General features: G+C 38.7%; 1 protein-coding gene across 6 annotated transcripts in view; it reads right to left on the reverse strand.

Annotated features, from left to right (window-relative positions):
• ehbp1 (EH domain binding protein 1) overlaps window positions 1-25,002 on the reverse strand; it is a 161,797-nt gene that overhangs the window by 98,123 nt on the left and 38,672 nt on the right. For 4 of the 6 annotated variants that reach the window (XM_077612513.1, XM_077612510.1, XM_077612509.1 and 1 more), the window contains exons 6-11: window positions 24,521-24,702; window positions 22,046-22,185; window positions 19,548-19,664; window positions 18,211-18,351; window positions 17,823-18,072; window positions 15,399-15,633 (exon numbers count right to left, since the gene is read on the reverse strand). In XM_077612513.1, the coding sequence (XP_077468639.1) occupies window positions 15,399-15,633; window positions 17,823-18,072; window positions 18,211-18,351; window positions 19,548-19,664; window positions 22,046-22,185; window positions 24,521-24,702 (1,065 nt within the window). The remainder of the gene's footprint in view (window positions 1-15,398; window positions 15,634-17,822; window positions 18,073-18,210; window positions 18,352-19,547; window positions 19,665-22,045; window positions 22,186-24,520; window positions 24,703-25,002) is intronic. The other 2 variants (XM_077612511.1, XM_077612512.1) reach the window with 2 other exon arrangements.

A 25,002-nucleotide genomic window follows, 5' to 3' on the forward strand; every position in this document is an offset into this window, starting at 1 on the left:
ATATATATATATATATATATATATATATATATATATATATATATATATATATATATATATATATATATATATATATATATATATATATATATATATATATATATATATATATATATATATATATATATATATATATATATATATATATATATATATATATATATATATATATATATATATATATATATATATATATATATATATATATATATATATATATATATATATATATATATATATATATATATATATATATATATATATATATATATATATATATATATATATATATATATATATATATATATATATATATATATATATATATATATATATATATATATATATATATATATATATATATATATATATATATATATATATATATATATATATATATATATATATATATATATATATATATATATATATATATATATATATATATATATATATATATATATATATATATATATATATATATATATATATATATATATATATATATATATATATATATATATATATATATATATATATATATATATATATATATATATATATATATATATATATATATATATATATATATATATATATATATATATATATATATATATATATATATATATATATATATATATATATATATATATATATATATATATATATATATATATATATATATATATATATATATATATATATATATATATATATATATATATATATATATATATATATATATATATATATATATATATATATATATATATATATATATATATATATATATATATATATATATATATATATATATATATATATATATATATATATATATATATATATATATATATACACACACACACACACACACACACACACACACACACACACACACACACACACACACACACACACACACACACACACACACACACACACACACACACACACACACACACACACACACACACACACACACACACACACACACACACACACACACACACACACACACATACACACAAACTGGATGGACTGGCGGTAAAGTGAAGTGCTGGAATATTTCAAAATTGTTGTTATAGAAAGGTTTAGATACTCAAAATCAATATACGTGTACTGTGGAACAGGGTATGTAATGGTGGTCTTTCCTTTCGGGGTTTCAAGACTTATCTCCCACCAACAATTTTTGAAAGTCAGGGGGTCCTGTTGGGCTAAGACTCACACACCTGGATGACCATTCTGAGTTAAATCCAGATTAAGATAATGTTACCCCTTCTCCGTGTCATTCAAACCCCACTGAACGGAGTGATGCAGGTTTGCTTCATTCTCCAACATACACAAAGGACTTTGTGGCCATCCTCATAAGCCCTATTAGTCTGCAACAGAGCCTCTCATAGCATACATCAATCACGAAGGGATTAGTAAATTCCCTCTTTAAATGAGTGGCACGGGAAACTTCCCTTCAAGACCAAAGCCAGTCGCTCTCTGGCTGGCTTGCACACACTCACTCCCTAGCGGAGATTACGCAGCGATTTGTTTTCATTTGGTTCCATCTTCATCGTTTTTTCTGTACGCCGGTCCCGCTCGCGGCTTGTGAGGTAATCCCTGGCAGATAAAACTAAAGAGGACTTACCCCAGGCAGATTACAAGAGGCGCTTTACAGAAGGCCCTAGTTTTTATATATATTTATTTTTTTTTTTTTTTCATACAGCCGTCGACGCGAGTATTGAGAGCAGTGCTTAAACTCATGAACCTTAAGTGCACTCAGCAAAGGTGGTGGCTGGAAAAAAAATGATAGCCGCATTATAGTAACTGGATCAAAAAAATGTGTCAAAACACACACAGGCATGTGCCTTTCAAGACGAACAGGTATAAAATTGAGTAGCGATCGGAGCCTGAAATGGCATCAAACATTGTACTTTATTTTCCAGGAATTACAACGGCTTAATCGTATTAATGTGTGTGGCCTTGCCAAAGGGTAGACTCACCAACTTGCTGCCTTCACATTCATGTTAATTAGGCTAATGTACTGTCACAATTTATCTGAAAGGCAAGATTTACAACACTAGACTACAACTTAACATTTTTTTTATTTGCAATAAATATTACATACCATAAAAGATCGACCTTAATTGGGTTTTTCTTTCAAATTTCTGTCATCTTTCCTTCTACTGATAGGAATCCTTTTCCAGGATAATTCCAAGATTTATTCAGGACAGTCTTCAGTTGACCACTCTACCCTATGTTTGGTTGTTTTGTATCTTTTCAATGTATTAATTTGGGGAAAATGGATCAGGAAAAATTTAATCTCATTGGCTATTGTCACGCACATTTCCTTCATGTTTGATTAAGGATTATGCTCATGGAAACTATCCCCAAATTTTTACAATTAACGATCATCAGTATTTCCTGAAACTATTACAATTATCTCTGCTCTTTTGTATACCTGCAGTCATATATTTTGAGACTTTTGACCATTTGGTTGGATGAGAAAGTGTCTCAAAACTTTAAACCAAGGATGCAATGGAGAGAATTATTTTTTCTCAATTTATTCACCTATAAACATTTTAACTGTGAATGATCGCTGCCAGCCTAATTTCAAATGGATTGAACGTCTATGACAGCCAAGGGCAACCAATAAGTTATGATTTATAGCTTCCTAAAGATCCAATACACATACACGAGAGATTTTGAAACCACTAATTGGGGCACAGCTTCAATTAGCGGTCAGGTCACAATTTGAGGGACTGATCTAAATTAGCACCAGTGACGACAGTTGAGTGGCCAGTATTGTCCGGCAGGCCTCAAGCCTGACGCGATGACAGCGCTGCCCTCCGGCGTGGAAGGACACACAGGAAGCTCAGTGATCGGAGCTCGGGAAGAAATCTCCTCTCCCACAAGATCCAATGTCAGACCACTCAGGGGCTGCAAATAAGGCTGATGGGGAGGGGTCCGCATAGGTAGAGGGCAAATACTAAGAGGCCACAACCCTAGTTGAGGATTATTCTGATAATATTACACAGCTAATGATGGGAGAAAGGCCTGAAGGAGTACTTTGATTCACTCCTTAAAATTTAAGACAGTAGTATAATGACACTTGTAAGCAGTGTAGTTTAAGGTTAGCATTAGCATAAAATTATGCGACTGGAATCTAAGGAAGATACACTTTCTGTTGATTGCTGTGCCTAATATGATTCATTTGGAACCTAAACTCATGAGCATGTTCAAGCACAGAATTGCACTAAGCATGTTAAACATAAGAAAAATGAACAGCAACATTCTTTTTTCAGGACCAATCATTTGCAGAGCTGCCAACCTCTGTCGACCCCATTTCAGGAGTACCCTTGTCCCATTTCCGGAGTATTTCCGGAGTGAATGCGATTCACGCAAAATTGATATAAAATGGATAAAATAAATAATTTAATCAAACTGATATTATCATGCTTTTACATTAATTAAAAGTGTTTTTGCAAACTATTGAAAAAGTACAGCATAATGAAAATAAGTTTATCTTTGTGTTTGGGTCCTTCTACGTGCATTTTACATTTAGTAATTCCAACGTGTCAGGCTGAAGTCGCACTTGCATGTTCTGCAATGCGCAAATGTCAGTCCTTTTGGAGACGGCTTCAACATGGGATATTTCATGGAATATGAACCAATAAATATGTGAGTGTCTGGGTTTCTTATTAGAAGTTTCATCCAAATTGCCATCCATTTTGCACTTTACCAGAGCAGGCATATTAATAAGACTCATCAGTGCTGTGTACGCCTACATCCTTTAGAACAAAATGATAGTATTTGTTTCAAAACAAAAGACTGGTGGTTAAGTCAGCCTTAATAATACTTCCCTTGTGGAAAAAAACTGAAAACGGAAATGTTAAAGCGATAGAAGCTACCTATGCAATCGATCCCGAATTGATTGCCATGCTGAAGTCGCACAAGACGAATCGTTCGTCAGAACTTGTAACTCGGATGATTCACAATTAACTTGTGTTACCGAAAGCCGTAGTTATGGAGTGAATTTCGAGGGATTTAAATTGGAAATTTGGTACTTTTCCGAAATGGTTGCTTTAAAAAAAAAATTAAGTGAACATTTTTGGAGCTTTACGGAGTTTAGGGAGGTTGTCCGGAGTCCCAGAGTTTGTGTTGCATTTACGGGAAAACCCACAAAATTCCGGAGTAGTTGCCGGCCGTGCATTTGTTTAGGTCTTCTGTTTGTTAAGGTGAATGCTACATGGCATCTATTGGTCGATGTAGCGCCCTCTGAAGTAGTGTTGTGAACATAGGAATATGCCAACGCGACACTCTCATTGGTCGATGTAGCGGCGCTAGAGTTAGTGTCAGCGGCAATGTGATGTGGCAGCACGAGGGTCCCAATGATCGATATAGAGAATCTCAAGGTAGTATCACAAACTCAGCGATGTGCCAACGTGAGGCACTTATTGGTGCGTTTAGGACTCAGCTCTGTCACCAGCAGGTTCCATATTTTAGCTTACAGGTTGGTGAGAGCCATATGCGCCCATCAAAAGAGACATCTATGGCTCCCAAACCATGTTCTATTTGTTTATTTGCTCATCATTTTTGGAAATTGCTGTTTTTTTCAGTGTTTTAAGCATAAATGATAGAAAATATAAAATTGGAATTAAAAAATGGTTATATTTTTCTAACATTCATTCGGTCAAGTAGCAGAGTTTAGAGTGTCTTAGTCATGTCAGTAAGAATTACAAGCCAAACTTATCAGAAAAGATGGAATAACTTTGTACAATATGCAGAAAGACAAGTGCCTTAATGAGGGCTGAAATGTCGAGACGAGCGACGACTGTCCTTGTCTCCCGGGCCTCCCCCCTTCGTCCTCGGCAAATATCTCTCATTCGTCACAGCCAACTCGGCGGTCTTTGCTCGCCTCTTGGCTAATTAAGAAATATCGCAGCCTTGCGCGAACTCAATTAAATCATGTTAATTTATTCTAATTTTGATTGGGGGGGGGGATTTGCTTGCATTGCCCCTCCCATTATGGAATGGGAGCAATAGCATTTCAACCTTTTGATTAATCAGATTAATTTGAGTAATCAGAAAAGCCCTTCAACTGTAGACCACTGTCAAACACTCACCTTGGCAAAAAGGAACACATTTGGAAGCTACGCTATTTTGCAGATGCTGAAATAAAGCTTTATCAGAACTCAAAGTTGATCAAATTGAATCATTTTAAAAGATCAAAACTAAATTTGAGCAAGCCAGCATGGCAGGTAGTCAATTTCACTTGAAAGGGGCAATTTAACATCAAATTATATTATAAAGCATGAATAAATAAGCACTCTTACCTGGGAATTATACATGAATCTTAATAGCAGTTATTAACTTACAGTCACTTCAATAAGTATTTGAACACCATGTTATAGTGCTCCAGTTCTCCAACTTAGAAATCATGATCACAATCATGATCTCAAATTTGTCCACTGTGAGAGATAATCTAAAAAGAAAAGTCAAGTAATCACAATGTATGATTTTTTTTTAACAATTTGTGTGATACAGCTGCAAAAAAGTATTTGAACATCTGAGAAAAACAATGTTAATATTTGGTAGAGTAGCCTTACTTTGCAATTACAGAGATCAAACTTTTTCTGTAGTTTTTCACCAGGTTTGCGCACACTGCAGGAGGCATTTTGGCCAGCTCCACCACACAGATCTTTTCTAGATCAGCTACGTTTCTGGGCTGTCGCTCAGAAACACAGAGGTTTGAACTCCTTCCAAAGATTTTCTATTGAGTTTAGGTCTGATGGTTGGCTAGGCCACGCCAGAACTTTGATAGGGAGCTACTCCTTGATTTTCCTGGTTTTGAGCTTTGGGTCATTGTGATGTTGGAAGACCCAATCAGGACCCATCTTCAATGCTCTGGCTGAGGGACGGAGGTTGTTCCCCAATATCAATACATGCCCCGGCACCCTCTCCTTAATACAGTGCAGAAAAACACCCCTGAAGCATTATGCTACCATCCCCATGCTTCATGGTAGAGATGGTGGTCTTGGGATGGTACTAATCATTCTTATTCCTTCAAACACATTTTGTGGAATTATGACCAAAAACTTCCATTTTGTTCTCATCTTCCCACAAAACTTTCTCCAATGACTCAGTATCATCGAAATAGTCATTGGTAAACTTAAGACAGACCCAGACAACTTTCGTGTCATCCATGATTTACAACCATGATGTTGTGTATGTCAACTGTATTACCAACAGTCACCTTGGAAACATTGGTCCCAGCTTTTTTTCAGATCATTAACCAAGTCCTCTTTTGTAGTTCTGGGCTGATTCCTTACCTTTCTTAAGATCATTGAGACCGCACGAGGTGATATCTTACAGCAAGCTCTACTCCAATTGAGATTGAGCGTCCGTTATGTTTAGCTTCTTCCATTTTCTAATGATTTCTCTAACAGTGGACCTTATATCACAGGGTTGCTTGGTAATTTCTCAATCGCCCTTTCCAGCCTTGTGGAGGTATACAATGTTGTCACTGGTGTTGTTGGACAGTTCTTTGTTCTTGGCCATGTTACAAGTTTGAGTCTTACAGATTGTATGGGGTGGACAGGTCCTTATGCAGCTAACGACCTCAAACAGGTGCATCTGATTCAGGATAATACATGGAGTGGAGGTGGACTTTCAGAGGCGGACTAACAAGTCTTTGACAATTCTAGCTGATAGACAGGTATTCAAATACCTATTTGCAACTGTATCACACATAAATCGTTAAAAAAACATCAGACATTATGATTTCTGGATTTTTCGTTTTAGATAATCTCTCTCTCACAGTGGACATGCACCGACGATGGAAATTTCAGAGACCTCAATGATTTCTATGTGGGAGAACTTGTAATATAGCAGGGTGTTCAAATATTATTGCACTGACTGTAATAGACTTGGCCTATAACGATTTTAGAGAACTACTTTGTACAATGAAGAAACACACTATTTGACCACTTTTCATAAAGTTAAAGATTTTACTGTCACTCAATGTCAGCAACTCAAAATGGAAGGAGCTTTATTTTCAATGAGATTTGTACTTTCAATATGAAGTTGCTCAAACTTTTGGCCCGTGGATATAAGATCAAAACTTTATATGAAAATGTGGCAAATAAAAAGTTGGTCAAGTGGAAACAGGATGAAAATCTTAAGATCAGCGCATCTAAGTGTAGAGTGCTTTGACTCTGAAATAGAGATGCAGAAGAAGAAGGAGGAGATCACTGAATTACTGGTAAGAAGGAAGAGTAGCGGAGTGCAGGGGTGTTGCGGGATCAGCACCAAGGAAAAGAGATGGACTGTATCGGACCAGATCGCAACACACCCGGCAGGAACTCCCAACGGGCATTTGAATTAATCCTGCACATACTTCAAACTCATGGTATGAAGTTTCAAAACCTTACCCTTTAGTGACATACATAGGCTCAATTGTAACATGAAAACAGTTGGCTGCACTCATATTCTAATTTGGGTGATGCACAGGTTAGAAGACTTGATGCAAGAATACAAAGTAGAAAAGAAATTAATTATTAATTACTATTTTTCAGGACCCATCTCGACAGAACAGCATATAAAAGCCAGGAATCAGAGGCAAAAGCTTGAACAGAAAATAGAGAATATCACAAAACGGTATGTGTAGGAGTGAAAAAATACATGCATCAGTGTATGCATGTATTCAAACTTCTATATTTTTAATATAGTGTATGATGTTCAGGGGAAAAATAAGTTATAGCTAGTGTGTCCGTTAATCAAGACTGTCGACTATCCGAAATTGGTGCCTGCTTTTATTTTTTGTGTCAACAACTGGTGGACCATATGTTCAAATTAATACATTACCTTTCTTTAATTTGTCAAATTCTCACGGTAAATCTCATCTAAATGTATAATAGCTGTGCACGGAGGAAATGGTTGTGCAACATATGTTGAAAGACTTGGCAATTCTTCACAAGCTGCTGATGAAGAGGGAGCTTAGGCTCCACCTAATATGATGTTTAATGCTCCTAATTCATGCTTTTTGCATCTTTTAACTTTACACGTAGGCTGTCTTGGAAATGTTAGTTACTTTGTGATATGATGAATAAAGTTAAATTCATTTATAAACAAACGGACATACCAAAAGTCTCCAGTTTTTGGTTTGGTTATCGTTTTGGATGGTTTCCAACCGGGCTGTCATCATGTAATGTTTTTAGACTTGCTTATTTTATCAATTAATTAAATAAAGATACTGTATACAAAAGTTACAAAGCTGCTTTTACTGACAACTACAACAATCCAAGAAAGATAAGTAGATTTAGGCAAATTTATGTTTCAAAAGTTTAAAGATTAAAATAGTTCTCAATCAATTTTTGATGGATTAGTTGTTAATTTGACAGCCCTTAATTCCATGTCTTTTTCTTTGGTAAACTTTCACTGTAATTTGCCAAAATAAGCCCCGATCATAAACGAATACTGTAGAATGAAAGAAGATATAGTACAGGATTACAAGGTACAGAATCTATTGTATTTTTAAGCAATGTATAAAGGTTTAATAAACAGTTGGTGCACATGCAATGTAAAATAAATAAATAAATCGCTCTGTAGAACCTCGGAAAAGTTTGGGTAAAAAAATAAAATAAATCCTGTTGCCAACATCTATGTGAAATTTGGTGGACATTTCTATCATAGCGAGAAAAAAAGTCTGAAATGAACTTGGATCTTTTCCCCTGTCAGGTTGGCTGTATACAAAGCCCAACACCTTATATCTATGTTACTGATAGTAAATCAGCTCAATTGTTGTGCATTTAATGGAAAATTATTATTTCACCTGAAAAAACAAGGCAGAATGTACGGTTGTCAAACAGTTACAATATGCAAAAACTGAGGGTTACAGAAGAGCTGTTAATCTCTTTTTGCTTTGGATATGATTTCATTCATGCAATCACAAAATACATTTCACAGCCTCGGGGGCACGTTGTAAATGCATCACCCCTGCCTTTCAACAGGAGAATATTTCTTTTCTATTCACATTGCCAGATTACACTAGGTCATTTTGCGGCTCACGTTTATCTCGACCCTAGACGCAAGACTGCCAGGAGAACAGTTGCCACAAACAAATAAAAATTGAAATAAAAATAAATGAAGGGTGCACACCTCCAACACTATCATAGGAGATAGGAGGTAGATGTGGGTTAGTGTTCGGAGGAAGATGGAGGTGACAACTGTCCTGTGACACGTTGCCACAGCAGATTATTAAAGAAGAAAAATGTCACACACTCTTATACATAATATATACAGTGGTACCTCTACTTAGAAATGCTTCTACATATAAAATATTCAAGTTACAAAAAGCCTCAATCGAAAACCCTGTTCCAGGATACAAAAAAAATCCATGTGACGCAACATCAAACATTCACCGTAATGGCTAATATACTTCCTGTATCAGATATATACTTTTTAATTGTGGTGATAAGAGTTGCTTTACCATTGGCTATCTACTAGCCCCTCGCTGGCCTCCCATTGGCAAGAACAAAGATGCATCTCCATGATGCCGGAACTGAGGTTAGCGCATTGGAGGCGGACACAAAATACAAAATAGCCAAACAAAAAACCCCACTGTATTGTTTGGGAGTTGGAACAAAAATGTTGTTGTAACATATTACTTGCTTACATTTGTATGCCATCTGATATCTCAAAAGACACTTAAAAACGAAAAGCATTGTAGTGCTACTGTTACTGAAAATTGTTGCACAATTACCAATGTTCGCATAAATCTCACTGGATAGCAACCACAGTCTGTCGTTATTTAACAATGACACATGCTTACCAACTTCTGGAAAGAATGTCATGTATTTATGCCAATGTAGAAATAAAATCGGTAAATGCAGTAGATAGTAGCAATATATTCATTCAGCTTCTGAGTTGGCCGGCCCCAAAAAAATATTTGCCTGGTTTAGGGAGTGTATGTGAAATATGAATTGTGTTCTTATATTTAATCTTGCACCCTTCTGCACTCTTATGAATTTAAAGTCACTAGAATAGAATTTTTACTGACACCTACAGGTCAAGGCCTGTCATCACTTTGTATATAACACACCCCTCTGTATTCCCGTCTTAAGTTTGTCTCCGCCTACTTCTATTACATATATTCCCGACCGTTCGGACGGTGTATCTGGTTGTGGGAGCTTCACGTGGACACGTCCGTCCGCTCCCCCCCACCCCCTTCTTAGGAAGGGTGGGGGCTAGCCAAGAACAAAGGAAGCGGAGCGAGCAGCGGCCATTTTGAGAGCGGTCAAGATGGGGCTCCCCTTCCAGATAACCTCCACCGGCCGGGAGTCAAAAACTACCACGTGTTTTGCTGCTTCCTCTGTATGAAGATTATTGTCGAGGCAATCCAGTTTTGACAGTGTATTAGGGATTGCGAAATGAATTATGCTAATTCAAAGCAAAATATGTCGCTACTTACGAAAAATCCAAGTCACGAAACCACTTCTGGGCAAATTTTGTAAGTAGAGGTACCACTGTATATGCATATATGATACACACTCTATATTTATACACACACGCGAGCGTATTTAAGATGCCACTATTTGAACGCCGTACACGTACACGGTGCGATGTGTCGCCTCCGTCTCAGGCCTCTCATAGCACGTATGTCTTCTCTTAATCCCCTCTGATCTTGCTGCCAACACATGGCTGCCTCGTGTTTGTGCGTATACAGGGAGAATAAGAAATAGAAACCCATTCACACTGGGCCTTATGAACACACACACACAGTCTTTTCACCGTTCTGATGACTCCTCTCCATCTCCTACAATCTTTTCTGAGTATCTTTTTCTTTGAAGCAGACATTTATTTGGCCACGGTGTGTAGTTAACTCATTCTCTGCCAATGACAGCGATAAATGTCCTTTTGATGTGAGAGAGCTGGCAGGGAATGATCATGTATCAGTGCCATTGGCAAGGGTAGACGTCCATTCCATTTTGACCAAATTAACAAGGATTGGACATCTACCATCGTCAACTAAGGCAAATGTGTTATGGGCTGAACGATAATATTCCACTTCAGGTTATTCTACTATAAATACTGGAATGATTCAAATATTTTTTTTTCCGACAGAGTGATGCAAGTATTCAAAATTGTGGAGAGAATGATGATAGGGTATTCTAGCATTAACTTACTGGTTGCCATTGAGGCCAATGGACATCTACTCTATTAGAATTGGGAAGGATGGGAGTGAATAATCATGTTTCACTGCTATTGATTAAGATCAATCTCCAAGCATTTGAACAGGGAGGGGCAAGCAGCAAGTGATTCAATACAATGCGAGTCAGACATGAACACAGATAGACCCCAAATGGTGCTTAAGCACCTGGCATTTCTTGCCCTAGATTAAAAAAGTTTTTGTTCATTCATCAACATAAAAAAACTGTCCTCAACACCAAAAGCGTTTTGATACCTGGCATGCATTTATTTGAGTTCCTGTGAGATTTCTAAATAGAAGTCTTCCGCAACACAAGCCTACACCTTGCCCCTCCCTCCTCCCCCATTCTTCTCCAATGCTTAATTCTCATTGAGTGCTGGGCGGAAAGCCAGACTGCAGCAGATTGCAAGTCTCCTCTGATTCCCACAATCAGACGCATAGTTAATGATGACAGAATTTATGAATTCTCTCTGGTAGTTTTTGGCCCAAAATGAACCACAATGCTTCAAGGAGCCATATGTAATAATTGCACTTTAATTATTTGTTAGACAATATGTCAATAGCCATTATAGAAACATGTTTCTGGACATAGTTCTAACAGGGTTATCAATGGTTAATCCAATTTTTTTCTATTTTAGAGGAGCAATCTGTAAGATTTGAACTTCAATTATTTATGAAATGGCCTTAAAATTTCAGTAGACATAAAAAAACATGTTTTTTGGAAATATTTCAAACACTGTCCTCAATGGTTAAGAGATTACCCCAATTTAAAGTTGACAAAAAGTCACTGTTTTGAGTTGGTGTTTACTATGGCTAGGTAAACCTAGGCTACACAAAGAATTAACAATATCGTCTAACAATAGAGCAAAAAATACAATTAAAAAAACCTTCCAAATGCCAAATTCTGAAACAAAACAAAGGTATGCATTGGAGATGCCTCCGATCCGATTAAAGGAAACAACTGAAAAGGAAAAAAATAATTGATGACGGATGCTAAAGTTGTACAATCGCTTCTCTATACATACAGAGGTGACTTACTTTAATGAGAGATGAGAAGGGAGGCCAGTGTGGTGATGGGAGATGGTTAACGATAAAAAAAAATGCTAAGTAGGATCCCACCTTACACGCCGAGAGATATACAGTAATCCCTCGCCATTTCGCGGTTGAACTTTCGCAGCTTCACGACATGGTGGATTTTTTTCTGGGGACATTTTTTAATTTATTTTTATTTTTTATTATTATTATTTTTTTAAGTTCATGAAAATGTGAAAATCCACGCTGAAACTCGCAAGCGGAAGCAACTTTCCCGTCTGCCGCTTGCTACTAGGACTCAGCACTGAAGAATTTAAAAAAATAAAATAAAGGGGTGGGCCTACTTCACAGTTTTTTGATTATCGCGGCCATGTCTGGTCCACATTTACCGTGATAGTCGAGGGATTACTGTACATATATACACAAACACACACATATACACAAACAAAACGTTACACGGGTATATACATATGTAAATAGTGCAATGTAATAATATTTAAATATAATCTATATGTATAATAAATGTCTAAATATTATAAGTTTTAGGCGCACAAGGAACATGGTGATGGGGAGTTGTGACTGATGTTTCATTTTTTTGGTACAAATATGTTTTTGTACAAGGACATGCCACCTCCCTCTTCTTCCTCACTCCCTGATCATGATTTCGACGAGATTCTCATCTGTCTGACTCCATTGTCATGTCCGAGAAGCCTAGCTAGCTTAGCCTAGCCAGCTTCACGGCCTTATCTACACAGCTGAGCAATGAACCTCCTCAGGTGTAAATCCCTCATAATCATGGCAGATTTTTTTTCAGCCACAAATTTTTGTAGCATGAAGTTATGGTCTTTTCCTTCACAGCATTAATGAAATTCTTTTAATTCTAGTAATTCGGCCCGCCATTATTCTTCATTGGCGAGCAGCCAGCCTTTCTCCTTTGGACTTTCCTCAAGGAGACTACAGCGCTTATGAGTTTCAGCGCGAATTTTAAAATGTTTATGAATTTTTTATTTTATTTTGGGTACTTGTAAATTTAAAAAATGCGATAGACTGAAGCCGCAAAGTGGCGAGGGATGACAGTTCTACCGTACAGTGTATTTACGAATGTTATTCTTGTTGGTCTAAGTGAAATTACAACAGATGGGGGAATAAAATCAACTTTGTAGATCCTGTCAATACATTACTAAATGATATATTTAATTGTCATTGTGCTGATATGCTATTAAGAAAAGTACGGTAAATACTCTCCCGTTATGGAGAAAGAAACTAAGTTGTGCTCGTACCTTGGCTTTTTTAGGGAGCTTTTGTAGGCTGAAGAGTATATACTTAGTTAACACTGGATTTGCTGTATGTGTCGGCAGAACTTTGTGATTCTGAACACATGCTTGCGATACACCTCATTTGAAAGTGGGGAAGTGGGGCCTGAAGTCAAAACAGTAAATAAAATGGGAGCAACCAATCAAAATATATTGACTATCTATTGTCATTAATTAAAATAAATGCCGGAATTCGATCCAGTTGAATGTGGTGGCGCCACCTAGAGAGACCAAGAAATACCTCTACAATGTCCACAGTCTCTGACAAAAATCCCAACACCTCTTCAGCGCCCCAAATCCATCCTTTGCATCCCCACCTTCCTGTGTTCCTCCATCCAGAGGCAGGGCGGCTCTTGGCCAAGTGCGGCCCACCACAGGCCACTGGTTTTGGGTAATTAAAGTGCACACCCCCCATCACCACCCCCCATCGCCACCCCCCAATCACGGTCACAGGCAAGTGCGGTTGAGCGATAAAGGCACTGTGCCATAATTACATGGACAGCCACTAAAACAGTCAGTTACCCAGGTGCATGGTGGCAGTGGTGCACGGAGTGTGTGTGGGGGGGTGTGCGAGCTCCGTTTGCGTACTGTACAATTGCGTGTATGGGTGAGTGCGTGAAGGGGGTCAACACCCCCTTGTGATCGCTCTGCTGTAGTTAAGCCCTCTGTGTTTAAGCCCCCACATAGACCCATTCAACCCCTTTCACACACACACACACAAACACACACACACACACACGCAAACATATATATGCAGAGTAAACCAATCATTCCCCACCAGTGGTCTGACTCCTGCTGTGAGTGTGTGTGACCATGAGCCATTTAATTAGAGCCAGCCGGCATTTGCCTAATTTCAATAAAAAAATAAATAAACATTGGTTTGGAGAACCCCCAACCCTCAATGAACAAATATTCAAATGAGGTGCACTGTTTGTGCGCGCGTTTGTGTGTATGTGTGCATTTGGAAAGAAAGCTGATGTAAGGATCAATATAAATGTAGGTACGCAATTTTATTTATGGGGACTTTGACCACAATTTCATACTTGTGGCTAGAGCTGCACCGTTCAACAAGAATTTCTGATGAACCCATAAGTAAAATCATTATTTTCTTTAATAAAAAAATTGTTTTAGTGGGCAGAAGTAAATGCGTTGCCAAGTTACTGTGGCAATGCCAAGCTATCATGCAATTGGTTAGCTTGATATGGCAATATTTGTTTTATGAATTAGACTACCTTAGTCTAATACGGACGTACATGTGAATCATTCACCCAGGAACTAGCGCTGTTTTACAAAAATCGCCATGAACATAGCAAAGGCGTGTCTATTTTAAAATCTCGAGGCTTTGGGAACATTCTGTCACATAGCGACTTTAGATGACGAAAACCCAGTTTAATTTGGGTTGGGGGGTTAAAATGGTAATATATGGCCCTTAAGGAGAGAATAAAAATTAAAGACGAAGAAAGCTCAAAACAATGTTAAAAAATAGGTTAAAAAATTAATGTGGAACAAAGGTAGTTCTTAAGTAGGTAAATCTTAAATGTAATCTTTTTCTCCGCTATTTGTGCTGTAGGACCCCAAAACAACTACACAAACTCTTTCTCATGGAACATTCAATTTCTATTTCAGCATAATGCAACAACAAAACCACTTTTTTATCCTTTGCAACAACAAAAAATTATAACATTCATTTATTGGCCAAGCCTAGCTTGATGTAAGCACAACCAGATTTCATGCAAAAAGCGCACTGGTTTATGAGGTGCAATGCAAATTCTGAGGAAAAATATTGGCTTTTAACTGCACCTTATTGTCGGGAAAAAAGAGTAGTAGCTGCATCACTATTAACTGCTTACCTTTGGTGATGACGAGGCCAGTTCTCGCCCCATGACGGCCACCACTGGACCATGTCCAACCAGCAAGGTTTTCTTCTCCCCATCCGGGCCCAAACTGGTTTTGGAATTGGGAGCAAGCGTTCCGGAGCCAAATGAGTCTGGGGGTGCCGGAGCCCGCCTCTTCTCACTGCTACTGACGTCAAGAATAGCATGTGTCTGCATGGGGCTCGTTCTTGGCTCGAAGAATGGGTTGGACCTGGTTGCAATACCAAAGAATTAAAATACTTGCTACAAAAAATAAAAGTTCAACATAGCTCAGTTTTAAGAAGCAGCGTTGAGTGTGAGACAATGAACAATACTACTGAGCTGATTAACACAGTCAGGAGTCAGCTCGAAATCTGGCTTGTCAAGGTCCACCACTAACAGATTCACAAACAGACCCGCCACGCATACCACAAAATGTTATCAATATGGCTGCGGCTGTGAAAGACACTCACTCAGCATGCGACAAACCAGTGTTAAATAAACACACATTTGGAAAAGAGGGAGCAATCGCAGGGACAGCGGCGGCCAAAGAAAAGAAACGTTTCGACCGCGGAAGAAATTGGTCGAGTCAAAACATGACGAGGTAGCATTTAACTTTTCATTCTGCAGAGAATGACCTCTGACTTAAGCCAACAGTCATGACAGTCAATAAAATGTCAAGCTTGTTGACAGCCTCCCTCAACTGCAAGCCTCTAAAGTAAACTAAGAACCACTACATAAAACATTACACAACTGCCCTGGAATACTTTTTTGGGTCAGTTCATGGTCTGTTTGACAAATATCGCACCTTAAAGTTTAAAAAAAAGAACTAGCAGCTAGAGGTAGGGGATATAGCCATTAAAATTCAAACTAAATGTTTTAAGAAAATTTACGATGACTACAAAAATAACCATGAGCAATTTGACAATTTAAAAGAATATATAACAAATTTTGCTACAATATGGCACTCCCATGCCAGAGTAATGCTGACAAAACTTGCCAGAAGCTGACAACGAAATTTCTCGAATATCCAATCCAATCCAATAAGACCATCCAAAAACTGGGGGTAGGTTGCAAATGCATACGACTACATTTGTTGCCATATGCCGCTACAAAAGAATAATTTTAAAAGAAAGCACATCAACTGTCTGCTACAACAAGGAGGTGGCATTAGCAATCATTAGCTGTTTTCAAACATCACTCATCTTTTACCAAGGATGTAACCTTCCGATGAATGATCCCTTTATAGAGAACAGTTTATTTATGGATGGGTGGATGTTTTATAACTACTGTCACGACAGAAAAAAAAAGTGTTCCGGGGAGCACCTAGAAACTCGCTGGTGGAAATTCTTCCGAAAATGACGTTTGTAAATGACGTGGAAAGGCGTCCTAACTTACAACTAAATTGGCTCAGTGCAGCTTAGAAAAGGTGAAGAAATTCAATCATTCATCTATTAGGATCCGACAGCCATTTCTGGCGACCATAAAAAAATTAAACTCTCTACGATGCACGGTTTGGACAAACGTAGCGAGAGAATCTTAACATACACGCACACACACTCACAAACCCATAAATCGCTTTATAAGAATTATAGATAAACACACACACACGTTGGCACCAATGCAACTCTAATTCTCTGTTGCCTTGCCGCTATACAGATAAAGTTGAAATGTACATTCAACAACATTCATAAACATAAATTGTAATAATTCTCAATATATTCCTTAATAAATATATGGGTAGAATAGATTTTGTCATTCCTTTAGTATATCAACATATATACATACACATATACGCCTATATTTGTTTGATTTAATAAAGTTCAATGCTTGCATTATTATTTTTTTGTACTAATTTTTACACTTTTACTGAAAATTAATATTGTTTCCAAATATCGGTTATCGGCCTCCTCTAACTACTAATAATCGGTATCCGTCCTGAAACCCCGATATCAGTCAATCTCTAATCATAATGGGTCAATTATTTTTTGTCTTGTTCTCATTAAGGTTTTGGCCTATTTTGATTATGGTCTGAAAAGTAATTGTCTTGGTTTCTGTGTTTCTTGTCTCAGATTTTGTGGTCTTAATCACAAAATCTCTGGGACATACATGTATCTATGGCACGAGTCCTTAGCCTAAATCATAATTTGAAGTCTGACGTCTGCATCTTTGGTTTGTCTGAGCTTCAGCTGTTGCAAATTAAACCAAACCACATCTTAACTAGCATCTTGGTCTACTTAAAATTAATTGATTGATTTCACACCAACCTATCAGATACCACTGTCCATTCTACCTGAACAGTCATCACAACTGAAAAAATAAAAAGTGGTAGAGTAAAAAAAGTCATCAAAATAAAAAACAAAAGTCATCACAACTAAAAAACTGAAAAACTAAAAAGTAGGAAAGTTAAAATTAACATACTCATCGAGCTCCTCTTCATCGTTGTGCCCGACTTGGGCATACAAGTACTTGCTCATGTCGACTGGCCGGATCCCTTGCCGGGGTCGGGCTTTCGGAGGCTCTGGCTCAGGGTTGCTGTCATTTGTCTCTGGCTCTTCAAAGGGGTTCCCCGGCGTCATGTCACGCGACTCCTCAGTGGACTCATCAAACGGATTGGAGGCATTGTAGGACGATTCGTCGATTGGGAAAGCTGAGGGTTGACAAGGTGGTTCTGTTGAAGGGAAGGATTGTCATTTTTTCTCGGCAATGTCTTAGTGAAGATGCGCCTTGAGGTTGAGTTTGATTTATTAATAAAAGGACAATACATATTAATGAACATATACATATACATGCTCATCGGCTAACATACCATCCTCGTCAGGATCATCAAATGGGTTGAGGTGGTTGGCCTCAGGGAAGTGATCCTCGGGCTCTTCGAAAGGGTTGGCAAGCATGGCCGGGTGAGTTTCGTTGTCTTTGTCTTCCAAAAAGTTCAGCTTGTTGATCAACTCTTTGGAGGGATGAATAAAAAGTCAATCAAAGTGACTGATGAAAACTTAGAATACCCATGATAAATGAAAACAGTTTTCACAAGGATAAAAAAGGGCTACACTTGGGAGTGAACCACAAGTAACCACCAGCTAAACTTGACTGAGCTCCTTTCTGAAAACATTGGTGCAATTAACAAGGGGTGTTACTGTGGGAGACGAGTGCCGTGAAGTTGCTACAGCGACGCAGGCTGAAGGCCTTGACACTTGACCACTTTATCTTCTTCGTCTTCACCATTGTAGCTTATTTGCATGGTGACGAGGGGCTGGCGAAGGGGTGCGAAAATGAGATGCCAAGAAAGGTCTGGAAAGAGCCGCATGGCTTTTTCTATTTGAGGTATCGCTAAGTGAGTACACTTTGCTGATAAGATGGGTGGTGGTTTTCTGTGGTGACACATTTTAGGCCGATAACTGTGTGGGGATGTGTGTACATAGTATAAATATTTCATTAGATATACATAGAAAAAGCTACAGGTGAAAATAAATGTCTAAAGATCGCAACCTAACTTCATTTAACAACAGGTCAGTGAGAACAAAAAGGACAGAAAGGTGGACTTTTTAGTGAAAGCAATAAGGACTTCTATAAATTTGTCATGCCATAAGCAACATACAGGTGAAAAAAAATTCTAATGACTTGAAATGAGTACCACTTACTCGGAAAATTGCATGTTGGTACATGCATTAATCTCTACGTATGTACCATGTTCTACAGGTGAGTCGTTGATTAAATTTTACATCTTTACACCAGTATGATAGTTGAGATATTAGTTATAACATTTCAATTTTAATGTTCGTGTAAGAACCTTTGTTTTACCATTACTATCCCACAAAACAATATCTACCAAACTGTACCACAGGGTAAATTAAGCTATTTGACAGATTCAATTAATCAATATTATCAGGGGAACAATGATTTTGTTTTACATTCAGTCGTATCCGAATGAAGTCTACCTGTTTTGGTTCACTACCGAATGCAGTTTAGGACAAAACCACAACACCGAAACGTGTGACATGTTCACAAAACCAATGTAAAATCAATTTGTGAGAAACAAAACACTTGGGAAAAGACGAAAGAAATAAAGAAATAGCAAACTAAAATAAAGTGAAAGAGGTTTCACAAGACACGACCAGATGGGAGATAGTCGGTAATAAATAAAACCTTGCGAGGAAGCGGCGGGCTTCGCGGCCACCTTGCACACTCGCTTAGGAACGCCGATGCCATCGTCGTCATCGTCACTGTGTAAGCAGCTGAGGGCATTCAGCTGGTTTACTATCTCTGCAGATCACGGGGAAACACGACAAGGAAGGACGGAAGAAGACAAGGCGTTGAAGAGAACTCAGAGAAACAGCAAAAATATGTGTGGAAGAAGGTGTGATTATTTTGACGCAGCAGTTGTCGAACTGTGATCTGAGGATCAATGTTAGGATTAAGGAAATAAAAATGTTTCAGAACCCCTGCATCCATGAGAGCATCATCGGAGAAGCTTGTAGGTACAAGTTGGTGGAGGTTTTGTCTTTTTCCTAGCGAGACACACGCTAAGCGAAGCATGGCTGTAGGCGATTGATGTGCATACATACAAATGAGACAAAAGAGCGAGGAGAGAAAGCATAAGGCTGAACAGGAGGCGGAAGGAAAGTTGGATTAGGCTAAGTGGGAGGGAGGAGAGGACATATATTAAAACATAGCAAGGACATACACATTAAATGAAGGTGCGATTATATTGCATTTGATACATGTCTAATAAATTTCCATGATAATTTATATTTGTCAACTATAATCCACCGTTGCCATCATCTGGAATTAAAATTTGAATATTTAAACTTTCTGTCTGTCTCTCTGTGTGCCCTACACGTGGCTGGCGACCAGTCGGCTTTTCGCCCGAAGTCAGCTAGGATAGGCTACAGCATCCCCCGCAACTTTTACGCTATATGGCAGATGAATGGATGAATATTTACACTTATCTCCGACATGTATGATTATGTGCGATTAGCTGGCAGGCCACTCAAGGTGTCCCCTGCCTAGTGCCCATAGTTGGCTGGGAAAGGCTGCAGCAAACCCTGCGACTTTTGAGAGGATAAGCGGTATGGAAAACGAATGAATGTATTTTAATGCATTACACGCATGCCGGACGTCATGTATTTACCATATATTTGGGCCTATATAAAAGACGCTACTTTTTCTTTCTCCTATTTTGACAGATTGAAAACAATAAATTCCTTTAGAAAAAAAGGTACCCAGTTTGCTACAGCGAAGCAGTTCTGCTGAGTTGGGTAGGCACTGGTATTATGGTCCAATTCTTTGGTAAATTACGGAAGAACAAGTTAACACTAGCCTTAGGTGGTTGGACAGATTACAAAAGACCAAACATTTAGAAGTCTGTGATAACCAATTGGTAGTTTTAGACTAGGGTTGACATCAGTTAGCACTGAGTTGGCTTTTGAGTTAGGTAAGGGGAATTTGAGAAGACTATCTGATTCAAGTTAAGAGATCATGGTAAAAGTAGATTTGTACTTCTCCTGGTCATTATAGCGACCTAGTTTTTAAAGTGAAGTCTCGTTCGTTCATTCATCTTAGGGACCGTGGATCATCACAAGGGTTGCAGGAGCCTATCCCAGCTGAATGCGGGCGAAAGGCAGACTACACCTTAGACTCGTCGCCAGTCAGCCATAAGGCACACAGACAAACAACCATCCGCACTGACAATCATATCGTACTGCCACCAGCAGGAATCGAGCCCGCGCCTTCCCACTAAGTTCAGGCGAGTCAACCTCTACACCAGGGGTCGGGAACCTTTTTGACGAAGAGAGCCACAAACAATTCATATTTTCTAATGTTATTCCTTGTGAGCCATACTACAAATTTAAAAGGCAAAATACATACATGTAAACGAGTTCCTTTTCAATTTTTTTTAGTAATTTCACCACTTTTAAAGTGGAAAAAACTGAATATTTTTTAAAAGATTCTTATGCTTTTGCTAATCAATGAGAGGATGCATTCCAGAAGAGTCTACTGCAAAAAAATGAAGATTAAAGCAAAAAAATGAAGATTAAAGCAGTTCTAGATGTAATATCTCAGTTCTGTCACCAGCGATTTCCAGATTTTAGCTCACAGGTTAGCAAAGAGCCAGATGCACCCATCAAAAGAGCCACATGTGGCTCCCGAGCCATAGGTTCCCTACCCCTGCTCTACACCATGGGTGTCCAACTCCAGTCCTCAAGGACCCCTATCCAATCTGTTTTCCACATTTCCCTCTTCTACCGCACCTATATCAAATGATCAACACGTCAGCAAACTATCCAGAAGCTTGATAACAACCCTGATTATTTGATTCAGGTGGGTTGGCGCAGGGAGACATGGACAACATACTGGATAGGGGTCGTCGAGGACCAGAGTTGGGCACCCCTGCTCCACACCATCAGGCGACTGAAAGTTAAGTGACTCTGTAATTAGTAGCTTCCAGCAGACTAGTGGGACTTGTGACACTGTCTGGTTAGGTGAACTTCATATGAATTAAGAGGATGGAGCAAATGAATGAGGACATAAATCGATACATTATGTTAATTTGGTTAATAAAGTTATTTTTGATCCAACAAATCTTTCTGCCGACAATCCTTTCATAAAATGTGTCATACGTAAAACATTCATTGCACAGCTACCTGTGATCTTGGCAGCCTTTTCTTCCTGGTTTACCCTGTTCTCCTCATCCTCCTCGTTCTCTTCCTCGAAGTCGTCTAGGTTGCCAATGTCAGCCTGCTTCATGCTCATCAGGCTGGCAAGGCTCTGCATGTCCTCGTCGCTGTAACGGGGGTGGTGGGTTAGAAAAAAATTCACATTAATGCAAATGCATATTGTGCACTTGTAATGCGTTTTTTTAACTCACAGGGCTATACATAACCTTGAGAGATTAACACACTGCAGAAATGAGGGGGGGAAAAGAGGCGATTATGCACCGCTGTACCAATGAATAAATGGAAATGCGTTGCATTTTGATGTGACAAGAGGACAGCGTCCATTTCAAAGGATTTAATGTAACGTCGACTCCACCTCTGTTGCTTCCTAACTTCTCAGTATTTTAAAATCTTCTGTCTCAACTGGGCCTTCGCGTCCCCACTCCCTCGCCCCACATTATTTCACGCCGCCTCCTTTGAAAGCGGCAGCATAATCTTCTCCTTCTCGCTCTCTGTGTGTGTCTGTGTTCTTTGTGTTTGTCGCTTCCCATGTGGCGGGGTTCATTTGAAGCGGCATGATGGAGTTTGTTTGTGTGTGGTCGACATCATTCCCCGAAGGGTTAACAAGGGTTATGTGCCATCGACCCGCCGTCCGCAACACAACAAAGGCCTCCGTCAGTGTGTGTGTGCAGGCTCCTTTAAATTAAAGTGATCGAATTATAATGCACAGACGAGAGAAAGGGTGTCTTTATATTAAAGTTGTGTGTCTCAAAGATAAATAACAATTCAAGAAGAGGATGGGAGTGATTGACAGGGTGCGGTCTTAAAAAAAAAATTGAAATATATCTAGTGGGACCGGTTGGGAAGCACAAGATTGCCCTGAATTATTATTCTTCAAAAATTGTGATTTATAAACATTGACCCCGGTAGACATCAAATCCATTTCAACTGGGAGGCCTGGCAACAATTATTATTAGTAGCCATTAATATTTTTACTGTGTTTCATCGATTTATATATTTCATCTTCTGGGCCACTTATCTTGACGAGGGTCTCAGGGATGCTGGAGCCTATCCCATTTAACTATGGGCATATGGAGGGGTGCAGCCTGAAGTGGTTTCCAGTGGATTGCAATTATTTATCAATTAATGTCATATTTTAACATTGGGCTAAATAAATATACCTGATCTGGCTTTACAGGACATAGCTGATGTGAGTGGAAGCAGAACACAACTGCAGTGAAGCATTTAAAATGACAGAAAATACTAACAAAATCTTTCAAAACAAATTGCCACCCATTCGGACTCACAATCATACAGCCCCCAAGCGGGAATCATATATAATAAAAAATATTAAATAATTCCCCCTTTGTTGCCTTAAGAGTTTGCACGTTTTCACTGTTCACAAGGGAAGCATACTTTGAAAGCAAATTGCTTGTTGCTCGCTGGCTAATGTTGCAACTCAGAAACTATTCCGAATGACTGCAAAAATGCTCTCCTCCAGTCGTTGCCATGATGTCCGTTGCAAAGTGGCTCGTGGCAGTTTTAAAGAATAGTAAAATTGACTGGATGAAATGTACTGGCATTAGCTGAAATTTTAGTGGCAAGATCAAGCACTCTGTAGATCAGGGGTGTCAAACAGGTCCTCAAAGGGCCGCAGTGGGTGCAGGTTTTCATTCCAACTCAACAAGAGGATACCTTATGCAAGTGTAATCAGTTAATTTAAGTCAGTGCTACTTATTTTAGAAGACACCTGCTTGGTTAAAATATCGGCACTGGATCGGTTGGAACAAAGACCAGGACCCACTGCGGCCCTCGGCGGAATCGGTTTGAGACCCCTGCTGTAGATGGAGCCCTGCGGCATTTTCCCTCTCCCTCGCTATGTCTCTCTGTTGGGGTGAAACTTAAGTTTTCACAAGATTACACCTCATTGTCGATATCTCAGCACCTCTCATTGCGAGTTACCACCAGACATAAATAGTTTTTGCACGGCAACGCGCTCGTAACATAACATAAACAAATTTAAATGAACTTGGATTACAATGCAGACACACTCAAAAATAAATTTAATCTAACTTTACACTAAACTTAATTCTAATTTCGTTTTAAATTTTGATACCTTTCTTCTCCCGGGTTGGCTCTATTTGCCCCGCCTCCACGGGGAGGTCTCGGAATGTCTCGTAGAGACATTACACGAGGGAGTTGCGACCAGAAAGACAGTGCCCATAATGTTCTTTATGAGCAGCCTCTCGCGTCCGCTATCTGCTCGTATATAAAAATGTGTCTCGTATCTCAAAATAAATATTTGTTCAAAATTGTACTCGTATCTCAAATTGCTCGTATGTCGAGATACCACTGCACTAAGTGTTTTGTGTTTTCGATATGCATATTGTTACGGGTTTACTACTTTCACTATCATTGCCTTGATCAACCATGGCCAAGCCCTAGTCTGGGGTGTTGACTTACGTAGCCTTGCCCTCCCGCAAGAAGATGCACGAGAGAGAGAACTGCAGCGTGGCTGACACAACCTTCTTGGAGAGTGGCTTGAACTTGAGCTTGACGTCTGTTTGCGTAGGCATTGCGCTGGCATACTGTTTCATGTTGATGCTGCTGGTGGCAAGGGCCTTACGACGACCAGACGGAGACTCCTGTACAGAGACCAGATAGAAAAACAGTGCACGTATTCAAAATGACATTAAAACATGTATCTCATTGTCATTTCTGGGGCTCAATAATAATAATAATAATCGGACATAGGCCCTGTCGTCATCATCAACAACAAAAGCCTATTTGTCATCACACCCAGAAACTGCATATGACGAAATTAGTAAAACGACACCGGCAAATGCAGAGCTGCCAGTCTCCGTCAACCCCATTTCAGAAGTACCCTTGTCCCATTTCCGGAGTTTTTCCCCAGAGTGAATGCGATTCACGCAAAATCGATATAA

The sequence above is a fragment of the Stigmatopora argus genome, chromosome 11 (assembly GCF_051989625.1).
Source record: "Stigmatopora argus isolate UIUO_Sarg chromosome 11, RoL_Sarg_1.0, whole genome shotgun sequence".
Lineage (NCBI taxonomy): Eukaryota > Metazoa > Chordata > Actinopteri > Syngnathiformes > Syngnathidae > Stigmatopora > Stigmatopora argus.